We start from the raw sequence: 13,289 nt of genomic DNA on the forward strand, positions 1-13,289 counted from the left end.
CATAATTACTATTCTAGTTGTCTCAGTTTAAACTGGTAGAGCGGTGAAAGTGAATGAATGTAGAGATGAAAATGCATACATCAGGCTACCTTACAGGGTAAAAAGGTAGACAGTAGACTACATTCTGTTGGCATTGTTGTAGCTTTCTTTAACAGTAAGTTACATGGTTAAAACAACCCCAAGGATCTCACATTTATACAGTTCATATTATACAGTTCTGTGACTTCCAGGAGTTGGACATATTTAATTTGCTTCTCCCAAGATGGAAAAACATTTCTTTGCTGCTTCATAAAATAGTCTTCTTAGGTATGCAGCCCAGGTTCAGGCATTCTTTTTTAATTTGGGGGATTCGCCCTTGTCACATGAAATAAATTTTGCAAAAGGAATTAAAGCTTTGGAGAAAGGGTTGTTTTCCTTTCGAAGAACACTTGGAAAAAACAAACCTCAAAATGCAGCAGTTTAAAGTGCCTGTACGTGAAGACCTGTGGGGAAAAATCTTGCAATGAACCATCGAACCATGGCCTCAGATAGCACTTTCAGCGATAGGCTGTGGAGTCATCTCTTGCTCCTCGCTATTCTCTGTAGACATGTCCTGGACCTCCTGCTGCTGATAGATATCTTGGACCAGCATGATGTTTGTGTTCCTCCACTCTCTGTACTTCATTGCCGTCAATTTTGGGTCCTCTAGCAACTGGTTAATTGTGGCCAGGTCATGTTCCTTACACTAGGAAGAGAACAAGTGGTTATTTCCCACAGAAACTGTCAAGCTCATTGTCCTTAACAAAAACACACTGGGAACATGAGAGAACCCTGTCATGTCACAAGGAGGTGGCCAATTATCCTTCCTCCTGGCAACTTGTTCCCACTTTTAGAATGTAGATCATCAAAGTTAAGCCGACAGCAGTAATTCATCCCAGTTGAAGGCAAGATTATGATTTCACATAGATTTTTCATTTTATAGGATTCTTAGTGAAACTTTGAGAGAGAATTCATGTGAAAATTAGACATTGTTATGCTGTCTCACAACAAGTTAGTACTTGCATGAAACTAGACACAACAACATTTGTTTCTGTAATTCATACCAATTCCAACTTTCTCAAAAAATACTTATTCCCTGGCCACGTTATAAATGTCTCTTCTCTGGGAGCTAGATAGAAAATAATTTTGGATATAATCCGTGCATTGGCAGTAGAGTTTATGGGTGGCTAGAGCACATGTGGCTGCTAATACATCTACCACCAGCTATTACTAACAAATCTGGTCTCTACTTTTAGACAACAGCAGCCCAGACTGTATATTGCAAGCACCCTGGTTCAATCATAAGACATGAACAGTCACTGATATAGGGAGACTGGGACCTTTTATGTCACAGAATCACAGAATGGTTGTGGTTGGAAGGGACCTCTGGAGGTCATCTGGTCCAACCCCCTTTCTCAAGCAGAGCCACCTGCGGCAGGCTGCCCTGGATCCTGTCCAGATGGGTTTTGAATGTCTCCAAGGAGAGAGACTCCACAGACTCTCTGAGCAACCTGCGCCAGTGCTTAGTCACCCTCACAGTAAAAGTGTTTCTTGATGTTCAGAGGGAATCTCCTGTGTTTCAGTTTGTGCCCATTGCTTCTGGTCCTGTCACTGGGCACCGCTGAAAAGAGCCTGGCTCTGTCTTCTTTACACCCTCCTTTCAGGTATTTATATTCATTGATGTCCTCACATTTTCTGACACAATGAACCACTTTGCTCTTCCAGCCCTTATTGCCTATCCATGGAGTGGATAAGGCAGTGGATCACAGGACAGAGAAGCCCCAGTTAGCAGCTACAATTAAGGGAGGCACCATGCTGCACGAACAAACCTTTACTGCTTTTGCCTACCTCCATCCCCCCAGTCTGTATGTTAAAGCAATGGAATAGTTCTCACCATCTTCTGCTGCCACCAGTTTCATCATGCCTGAGGATGCTCTGTGCTAGTGGCTGCCTTGCAAACACCTTGAAAATGCTCCCACACATTCACGACACTTCCTGATTGTAGCAATAGTACGCTCACACATCCATATCCTACTACTACTCTAATGAGCTATCAACTACTCTGTGATGCCTGAGCCACTTTTGAAACACAAAACTTGTTCAACTGTTGGTTTACACAGGTCCTGCCCTCAAGACCTAGTGCCAGCCCTTGTAAGAGGGCTTCTGGCATCGACGCAGAGACATGCGCAGTTAGCCTAAGAGAAGAAGAGGAGATAGGGAAGCAAGAAGGTAGAGGAGAGTATTTCCAGTGGACAAAATTGGTGGCAAAAAACCATGCTGTGGAATTTTTCTGTAGCACTAAATCTATTTCCCACATTCATTAAGCTTGTGATGCATTTGCACACAGCTTCCCTCTCTTCCAAACTGTCCAAAGCATGTTTTGTTAATGATATGCTGTGGCAACAACATTAATCTCTTGTTAAAGATGTGGAGTCAAAAGTCCAAAATTAAAATTGCACTGAATCTTGCAGAAACACCTATCTCAAACTAATAGGGTTTTAATTAAAGCAGAGTAAATATGGATCAGATGCAAAACTTTTCTGATTTTTAAATTTCCAATAGACCATTTCCAATTATCTCATGTCTCATATGTTAAGAAAATTGACTTAAAAGCACATAATCCCACTGATGCAAAGAATATGGCACTTTCCCACTGCAGTCATTTGCCTTTCAGACAGGCTAACTTAAACACGGCTGCGTATAGAACTCTGTCTGTGTCTGTGAGAAAATGTCTGTACTATGTTTGTCTTGTCAATACTCCAACTTCTTAGTTTGAAGAAAGCAAAAAAAGATCAACACATTTTATACGTTATGAACACTCCAAAAATGATTTTTCTATATTAAATACAAGCATTAGACAAGCCTAAGGTTATAAACACTGCTAATCACAACTTATACAATACTCCCGTGCTAAATCAATGCAAAGTTGTCCTCCTTGCTCATATCTGGCAGTAAGGCTTCTAGGCTTCCATTCAGCTCCATACTAATGAAATTGATTATCCCACAAGATACAACTCCATTTTGTACTAACTGGTTCTTAGATTTATTAGGGAGGCTCCTATTGGGGAAAACTTTGCAGTTTGTTTCTGTATTTAGTTTCCTGTCACATGAAATAGGCATACTTTTTAAACTAACTTTCTGTTATATGATGGGCTCACTTTATTGCTGATGCAGGTGAATACTGCTGTAGTCAGTATCATGTCACTGAAGACTCTTTGATATTGAGGAGAGACTTCATCAGGTCTCATACAGAGCCTAGAAGCCTTACAACAGGGAGAATGCCTATATTCCCACTTGTCTTTTCAACTGTATCTTCAGGAAGTTTAACACAGGCCGGCGTGCCAAAGCCAAGCCTCTCGTTGCAACTAATAATCAAATCAATGATTGTGCTGATAGAAGTTTGTCATGCATTTTTCCAGTGTACAATGCTGGAAGCCAAATACACGGACTTGAAACAAAATACTCAATTCCTGCTTCTAATGCATACAAAAAGGAACAAGTGAAGCCCCAGGTTTGCATTTATTCTTTCTTCTCCTTACAATCTAAACGTTACGGTTAAGCTTTCTGTTTCCCTCCGTACCATTCAGAAACAGGCTTTGAAATCACATGACACTTGATGCTGGTGAGTAAACAGCCTCATAAATCCCCATATTCCAGACAGATTTACTGGCCCTTTCATGGAACGTCCCCTGAACCCCTCCACCCCTCCAGTTCATGATATGTTTCCAACATAAAAGCAGGATGCTTTTGTTATTAAAAATATTTTAGTTACAGGAGGTCTTTACAATAGGTTTGGCACATCCTGTACATTCTCCAATAATCACATAAGGAAAACTTTTTTTGGCTCAGGGTCCTTTTCATGTCCTTTATCATCAACGTACTTTGTCTGCTCTTCCTTTTTTAAGGCTCCCCTGTTTAGTGCATTCAGTCACGCTTGCAAGTTTTCCAGCTAACCAAGAGAAGCTTGCTTTATTAAATTTTCCAAATGGGCTGGAACTTCTGCAAGAAGGGTCCCTTCTGAACTACTGCCTCTGTTTCCAGTTCAAATTTAACAACAAAAGACAGATCAGTATTCAGAATGAAGTAGAAAACAATTTCAAAAACTTAACCAAATTCTCTGGGGCTTTAAGTAAATATGTAATTAGAGTTTGGCTTGCTTTCTATATATATATATGTAAATATGTAATTAGTGTTCTAGGCTTGCTTCTTTTTTCATCCAAACTGTTTCTTTCTCTCATGCTTTTCCTTGTCTTGTTGTGCAACCTCACCTTTAATGTGCTGTTCAGCATTCGAATTTTGTGGAGTTTCTCATTAATGGAGGGGTTTTTGCTGCGTTTGATAAATGACTTCCTAAGCTCCTTCTTTGTTGACAGCCGACGATCACCAATGGGAGACAGGCTTGCTTGTTCTAATGACTTGTAAAGTCGCTCCATCTCATCATCATCACATTTTTCCTGATCTGCAAAGAATAGGATAAATTGGCTATGAGAATGTGAATGTGGCAGCAGATAGCAGAAATGGTAAGTTCAGCCATCAGAAAGGCACTTAGCGAAGTCAAAAAGTAACAGTATTAGAGTTAAAAACCAAGGGCAATTTTTAGTGTAATTTATAGGGTAATAATGCATATGAGAAAGGCATACTACCAAACTCAAATGTTTTTAAGAATCAGGTCGTGATCTAAACAGATACGAGCATGTATTTCCACTGATAGAGTGCTGCTTTAGTGCTCCAGATATATCACAGACTTTGAACAACTGTCAGTAATGCTACATTTGAATGAAAACAACTTTGATAACATCTACACCCATTGACCTTTTCCCTACATGCTGCACACAGTGAATTACATTTCCACCTGGCAACTCACAGGTCAAATTCTGTTTGGTGTACCAATTCATCACCAGGTCTTGGTAATGATTGAAACCAGAGTTTAAAAAATTGAGCAATGAAATGGAACGTAGGAACATTTCAGGGGCCCCAAAAGAAGGTCCCTAGAAAACAGATTAAAGCAGAAACCCTTGGGGCACCTGATGTTTAACTCCTGCTATTCACAGATCGCAGCACAGAATTTGTTTGCGGAGCCTCACAACAAAACCTTGATTATCTCCACCTTAATTATTCTGATGGCTCCAAAGCTGCAGCACCATCTTCCATGACAGAGAGGACATGAAAGGAAAAGCTAGCAAACAGCTGAGAATGAAATAGCATAAAATAAGATAAAAATTGAAACAAAGACTTTTTTTTCAGAACAAACCAACTTAAAAATGAACAGTCAGAAACTAAAAATGTACCAGGCATATATAGGGGCATTTTGGCAGAAGGCCATTGTCAGCAACAGACTGTGCAACTCGCTTCTTGGCCCTCAGTCCACACTGCATGCTTTTCTACTTCAGTGTTTGCTAAAGGAAAATCTTAAAGTTATTGGTGTTTTCAGGGTGCTAATGAGTTCCTCAAGATCCACCGGGATAACACCCATTTTTATTTCACTGGGAATGGTGGTGGGGGATCTTCTCAACTGCCATCCTCCACGTGCCAGTTGAACTGGCTGGGCATTTTTTTCTTTTAATTAAAAGTTAACCATTGACTTTTCTAAATCATCTTCAGTCAGCAAACATTTTCTGAACAAAAAGACTTATCCAACGTGTCAGCACACTTAGGAGGTTGCTCCTTATCTTTTCCATGTTTTAAAAAGTACAGCATCCTCCTACACCCCTGTTCTTTCTAAATATTTAGGTTACAATAAAGGTTTATGACATGCTACAAATATTTGCCTTCACTGTGTTGCTGGCCTTTTTTTCACTACTTTGTGATTATAAAAAGCCTGCTGTAACTTGACAAGAACTAAATATAGCTTCCAACAGTGGTACAGTGCTGGGAGAGGAAAAGGAGAACGGTTGTATATTTAACAAGCTGCGGGAAATAGAAAAAAATGCAAGTGTAAGGCATAATACACGGCAGTAGTAGTTCCTGAAAACTGTCGGCTCATGCCATGAGACTCGTAATTATAACTAGCTTCCTGCCTACTTTCTTGGGATGAAGCAGCTGTTTGTTTCAATAGCCAGCTCCTACACAGGACTGGCTCACCTCTACTGTAGACATCACCCATCAGGACTGAGCACAGTATCACTTCGAGGGATAAATTGACCTTTATCAGATACGCAAGAAAGAGTGTATAAAAAGAAAAAAAAATTGCATGGATCTTGTCCAGCAACTTTAAAATATAGTCAAGCCATGGGTGACATGAGGTCTCTGCTCCAGATATTTTTTGAGGTTAACTCATGATGCTCCTCATTGTCCTAAAAGGGTTACAAAGCAGCAAGCATGAGAAAACACCCTCGCTGAACATCCTTCTTCCATTCTAAGTACTCTGATATCTTCTGGGCGCTTGTGGGTGAAGGTAAGGAGGACAGTAATACTCAGCACAGAAAAAGATGGAGCCAAAGTCAGAAAAGCCCAGCAAAAGGCTCCCAGACGATGCACTTGACCAGCAGTGTGCACTCAGCTCCTGCATTCTTTTAAGATTGCAACCTGAAACTCCTCTCCTTTTTCTTATTCTTCCACCACTCCCACCCCCTTAAAGGATTGATCAGGGTCAGGTAATTTCAGAGGGAAAGGAATGTGCCAGATTCTTCACATGGATGGATAAAGGATGGATAAAGGGAGTGACAGTGAAGCGGCTAAATGGGATTTCAGGAAACAGTTGGAAAACAAGGGTGAGTGAAACCTACAGGCGGTGTAGAGCCAGGCGTGAGTTATACAGTACTTTTGTCTCCATCTTTGTTTACACTGATGAGCAGTGAACTTCTCCCACAACAGTTAAACAAACCAAAACAGTATCTTAATTTTGTGCTTTTGTATAGAAGCAGATACTGTTGCTATCAACAAAGAGTATGTCTGCCAATAAACCTCTATAAATTGAGGCCAGGCTGTCTGATACCTATCCGGACTTTCACCTTCGACGTCCTGAGTTCCCCTGAGCCAAGCTCAGAAAACAAAAGCCCATGTTTTGCAGGCTTGAAGCTGCCACTGAACACACTAGATTGATGCTGTAAATCTGAAAGGGGGAGAGGTAATGGAGGAAGGGGAGAGGCATTATTTCTAGCAATCAATTAACAAGACCAATAAAATGATCTGCGATAAGAAAACATATTTCTCCTTACTCAAACAATGGCGCATTACGGTATTTCACAAGCCTCTTAATGTCATGAAAGTAAATGAAGAAAGCAATACCTATAGTTTGCTTTCTTGTTTTCCCCACAAAACATCCAATTAAGGTTGGATAATAGAGATAAAGCAACCCGACTCAAGCCTTAAGCACAGACTGGACTTTTTCTCCAGATTCAGATATTCACAGCACATTTTCCCAGAACGTAGTGTTGCTTAATTCCCTTGCACCTGGAGTCAGAGCACTGACCTGCAGATGAGCAAGTCTCTAACAGAAGCAGAGGCATTCACCAGTTCCATATTTAGGCTTCAGTGACTTGGATCCCTCCTATGAAACCCGGGCTGTCTAGACCATACTACTGAATTGTTACAAAATATTTGCTTTGCATCACAAAGTAAAAATTTATGCTAAAAGCACATAGTACTCAAGCTCAGGCACTGGTGTAAAAATGAACAGACTGTCTGTGTCAGCCTCCCAAAGGTAAATGTACCACCTCAACTCTGAGCTTTGTTAACCTCAGGAGGTTTATAATGATGGTTATATTCCACTGGTAAAAATTTTTAATAACATGGACAAGTTGGGCCCCACTAGCACTCCTCTGAAGTGAGTCTTTCCAGCCGAGCCACACAGCTAACATCAGGCACATTCAAAATCACTTCAAAATATAATATTGCAAGTTATCTCTTCCACCAGTACTCTTCAAGCTAAGCACTTTCTGTCTCAGGCATGCAAGTTAGGAACTGAAATGCTACTACAGTACTTCTTTATCTCGTCCTATTTGAAAGATAAAATACATTCATTTTTCTCTCAGGACCTACTGAAGGATTAGTGGTAAGGAACAAATGGCAACAGTGGAAGGATATTACATATTGTGTGCATTTATGAGCGTGTACATACAGACAGGGGAACATGTGCCTTGTGCACTTTTCCCTTCCCTTGGCAGTATTAACTATAAGCAATTCTGTTGAGTGATGCCACTGGAAGGATCAGTCTTCCTGGACTCCTGCACCATGCCCTTCACACACAAGCCTCGCAAGCCCGCTAAAGCTTCATAGCACTTCTGGAAAAATTCTGTAGTATTGTATAGCTCTTTTAACTTTGTCAGACTCCACAGTGGGGAAAGGGGAAAAGAACCAGTGCTGACCTGAGGAAAAGAGAAGTCCTGCCCTGAGATATTTTAACATTCAAGAGAAAGAGACCTTCTAGGTTGGGTAGAGGAAAATAAAGTAATATTTCAGGCAAGTCAGAACTTCTGACAAATTCTGTTTCAGGAGAAGTAAAACACAATTTTGTGGCTTGATGCCACTTATCTGGAATTTCACTCTAACTAACAGGAGATATCATAGACAAGGGCAAGCTGCCAGAGGTTCAACTCGCCAGCTCTTCACCTCCTCAATTTTCGGCTTCCACCGTCCTGTCGGCCAGCTTGCCACAGGTGGGAGACATTAAGGTATTGAGACTCCCTACCTTGCAGCAGCAATACGGGAGCCTGCCTGAAATCTCAATTTTAATGCTCTTTAAGCCTACAAAACTGAAATTATCCAGAACTTTTCAAAAAGCAGCTGTGAAAAATCAAGCTGATTTTTTCCCAGTGGTAAAGGTATAGAAATTGGCAATGTTTGGCAGAAAGAGCATTTTGCATTGAAAACCACCTCCAACAGAACATATCTTACTAACTCTAAGCTGAAATGTAAATACTTGTTCTCCCGTTCTCACAGCTCTCCAACTGTGTATTAATCCCAGAAAAAAAATTTGCTTCTTCCTCCTGTCTTTGCTATTCTTACGAGCTTCTTGTGGCTGTGCCAACACCCCTAGTTCTGATTCTGCCAAAACCTTTGATTCCAATGGGACAACATATAGACCCAGGCTGGGGAGAGGAGAGGAAAAAAAATCACAAACCGCTTTTGCCCTTACCTACCTACCTACACACACCACCCCACACCCATCCACTCTCCATAGTGGTAGTAGACTTTTCAATGGGAATATGATGACACCTTGAGGAAATCACATTTTCCGCAGAACTACAGAACAGAAAAGACAGGAAATATTTGAATTAGGAGGGCATAGCTTAGGCAAACTCCTCACTGGAAAATGCAGAACTAAAGGTAGGAAACAGTGGGAGAAAATAACAGGAAAAGTATGTTACCACCAACAGTTAGATGCTCCTGCCTATAACAGTATGGCGGACTCAGCAGCGAGGGATGCCATTTTAACAAACTGTGACTGAACTGGAAACACCACAAATAAGTATCTCTTTTTCAGAGAGTTCAGAAAACTGTAACACCATAGCTTTCACAGTGATTTCTAAAGCCTTTTTGATGAGTAGCAAAATAATCATTCAAACACAGTTGTTTCTCTACACAGTTGTTCTCACCATAGGCATACTTCTTGGCTAGTCTCAGCCACAATCTAGCCATTTTCTGTAACTTTTGCAGAAGGAACAAAGGGGCCAGAGCACACCAGAGGATCTGTTCTGGCTATTACTGGCACAGGCAGACTACAGAGGGGAAGAGGATGTCTGTTCTGAGAAAAGAAGGAATTGACTGCATCCAACTTCTATTTAACCAACTCCTTCCCACAAAACCAATCCAGATAAAATTCACGTGGTGTGTGAAAAGCCTTCCAGGTTTTCCAAAATATCAGCACACACCAGATCTTCTAGCAGCTACTGTGAGCTAAGGTAAAATAAACAAACTAGAAGTGGTACCATAAGAATTCCTTGCCAAGACACATTAACTTCACATGATCATAAAACCCTCAGAAAATGCAGGGAAGAAGGATGTTATTGCTATAGTAGAAGATCCCTAAATAAATACAAACACACATTCCTGTGTTCTTATAGTAACCTCTCAGTTTCTGCAGCTTCCTTTTGTTATCATAGTTTTTGATGATGACGGTGGTGGGTCATAGTCAGATACTTTTTGTTCCAGCGGTTGCCAGAAGAAATACAAAGGATGGAGTTTGGCTGCAGAGTGTGTCTAGCCATTGCAGGCAGGGCAAGGCCAGCTTCTGGATATAGAGCACGTAGTCAGATAGTTGTTTATATTCTCAACAATTTCTTGTTTACCTTTCAGTGTCTTTGTGTCACAGGCAGCTTTGAATCCTTTGTCACTGTGCTTGTAGCAAGCTGCAACATGGAAGTATTACCTATTCCCACAACGTAAATGGAAACCTAATGCTGATCTCCTTTCAAAAGAGAAAACTGTTAAACTCTCCTTTTTTGTACCTTTGTATTACCCTCTGCTATGTAACCTCTCCCCAGTAATCGGCACTGAGAATTAAGGCTGAGAATGGACATAACACCACTAAGAGTGGCTAGAAAGGTGGTTAAAAATATCATGTGGTACAGCTCCTTGCACCAGACACTTACAGTTGCTTAGCAGATTTCATTAAATAATTTTCATTGAAAAAAAAATCCATGATCATTTAGTTGAATCTGTAGTTTCTCTTAGAGATTCATTCATTTATCTCTGAGAAACTTTTCTTTCATTGTTTAACTCGTCGCTGAAGTTTCTTCAGTGTTTTCGTATTTTCATTATAAGCTCTTCCCACAAAGCCACAGTTACTCTTTCTTCCTTCTAGGCACCAACTTTTCTCACATTGGCCTTTGTTTCTGACTTTTGCAACAAAAGTGCTTGAAAGTTTCAGTTCTTGAAAACTTTCACCTCAGCTCTAGGCTGCCATCAGCTACAACCTTACAAACCCTACATTCCATCATGGGGTTTTACTAAGCAGAATATAGTCACAAAACAGAGTGTGTGACAGGTTTTTTCTACCCTCACAAGGAGAAGGAGAGGGCATGGACACGCATGAAGGCTCTGTGGAGAGTGGGTTCAAAGACCACATAGCTGTTCTGATAACAGCAGGGCTGGCTTTACGCACATGGGACATGCACTTTCAGGACAGATGCCGATGCAAGACAGACCTATCTCCTCCTGGATGCAGTATCATTACTCTGAAACATGACGAGCTGTCAGAAATGCAGTATTCAGAAGTGTTGTAAAGCAAATAATATGTACTGCACTGAGGTATGCATTCTTGTTTCGCATTAGATAACAAGGGTGTTCTCACTAGTTGTAAATCATGAAGTTTTGCAGCTAGCTTTTACCCTGCAATTTGAATTCGTCTCACAGTATTTGTGCAAATCCTTATCAACTAGCTGGAGGGGGAAATTCTTGGGGGATAAGCCACAGAACCAGAATTGCATCCTTTTTGATAACTTTCATTTGGAACTGAATTGCTATTTTACATTAATCCTTTTATCCACCTCATTCTCAAACTGAAGTAGCTTAACTAATCTCCTTGCAAATTATTTCATTTATTTTTTCAGTGGCCATTGCAAGGTCAGGGGATGGCAGAACCACACGGACCAACACTCTCCATCCCATCCCCATACTATGCAGACTGATAAAGGAAAGAAAAATGCATGTATGGTGTACATCTTACTTGCTCAACAACAGGTTATGATGCAGACAGTAACTAGTGAGGTTATACAGTTTCCATAGTGACCGACTCATTGAAATGATCTATTTCTGGAATTCCATCAGAGATCACCAGTGTGGTTAGACTGGAAGTGTTCTGCAATCAGGGTCAGCCATCACCTAAGCGGTGAGCAATGGAGGAATTCATTTCCCCAGGAATATTTTTGTGAAAATTAAACCACCTTGCAAATGGCAGGAATATACCAAAATGTGCCTTGATTTACATTTTAATCCCATTTTTATTGGTAAGTATTACTGAGTCTATCAAACTGTGCTTTAAATGATTATGAATGTGTCATGCTAATTCTATGACCATCCATAAAAGTACTTGTCACCCTTACATTACAATGGAAAGCATTAACCTACGCATTATTGCGGGATTACTGACAATACTAGAGTAACATATTCTAAGCAAAACTTTAGATTTCTGAAGAGCAATCACTGAATCTTGCTCCAAGGGATCTATAAGACACCATGTCGTATATGGCCTACACTCCAACAATCCACCTGAATGTACCTAATAATGTTTTCCAAAGGCACTACTTGGTCAAATTTAACCCAGGTCAACTTACAAAAGGCAGTGCATTTACTACATCTTTGTGACATTTTAATTAGGGACCCCATTTCTGCCAGCCCCAGCATTTCACTACTTGCAGTGCCAGAGCTTATGGGAATTAGATTCCATGGGAACTCTCCCAAAACATCCACTCTTTTCCACCACATAGAAATACTACCTGCGCTCGCTTTTGGTTTTAATTCTTACTGATCTTCATTGCTATAGAAGTCTCTAGCAGAGCAGCCTAGAAGATGGATAATGAAGCTGAGTGCAAAACACTCTGAAATTAATTTTCACTTTTGTTAAAATCTGTACTTCACTCAATTTCCCTTTTTTTTGTGTAAAAATCAGAAAAACATATGACAAACTAAAGGGATGCTAACTGCTGATATCTGTAAAACAACCGGGAGACAGACGATGTAACTAATGTGCCTTATACTATCAGTTATGTGATTCAGCTCTCAGTGCCAGTTCACCTACAGAGAAATACCCTAAGTTCCCAATGAGTCCAGTGCTGTTTCTTTCCATTTTTGCATTACCTTCAGCCTAAGCTTTTGGATGCACCTTTGTTTTGCATTGTACTGAGACAACACTGCTCTTTCAGCAAAGTACTCGCTTCAAATCTTTACAAGGATTTTGAATCATGGGTAGAGTCGATGCACAAGAACATCATTCCTTCCTTATGTATTACCTCTCTAGGCAGTGTGCTGAGTATCTTCTCATTTCAGCACATTGTGTGCAAGAAACGCCTCTTATGCTTCAACTGCTTTTAATGCAGAAAGAAGCAGCTTTGCTCAAAAGGCAAGACACATTGCCTCACTATAGTAGGAGAGTTATTAACAGTAACAATGACCAAATTCTGAAACTGTGCCACCTTTTTAATTCAGCAGCACATTTCAGTAGGAGGATACCTTTACAGATACCCATTTGCTTAAATAAAATCCAGTCTTAATGGATTTTCTGATTCAGGTTTGCAGTTACTTCCCCTCGATTACAGTGAAGCTCAATGAAACAAATAGGGCCCATGTTCACCACTTCCTACATATGCCATTTTGCTTAGGGTGTTAGTTCT

At 40.5% G+C, this 13,289-nt stretch overlaps 1 protein-coding gene across 1 annotated transcript in view; it reads right to left on the minus strand.

Annotated features, from left to right (window-relative positions):
* Positions 1–523: 523 nt before the first annotated feature.
* IPCEF1 (interaction protein for cytohesin exchange factors 1) overlaps positions 524–13,289 on the minus strand; it is a 43,596-nt gene continuing 30,830 nt past the window's right edge. The window contains exons 9-10 of the mRNA XM_019472634.1: positions 4,287–4,477; positions 524–724 (exon numbers count right to left, since the gene is read on the minus strand). Of these exons, the coding sequence (XP_019328179.1) occupies positions 524–724; positions 4,287–4,477 (392 nt within the window). The remainder of the gene's footprint in view (positions 725–4,286; positions 4,478–13,289) is intronic.

Source organism: Aptenodytes forsteri, unplaced genomic scaffold (genome assembly GCF_000699145.1).
Source record: "Aptenodytes forsteri isolate BGI_AS27 unplaced genomic scaffold, ASM69914v1 Scaffold82, whole genome shotgun sequence".
Taxonomy (NCBI): domain Eukaryota; kingdom Metazoa; phylum Chordata; class Aves; order Sphenisciformes; family Spheniscidae; genus Aptenodytes; species Aptenodytes forsteri.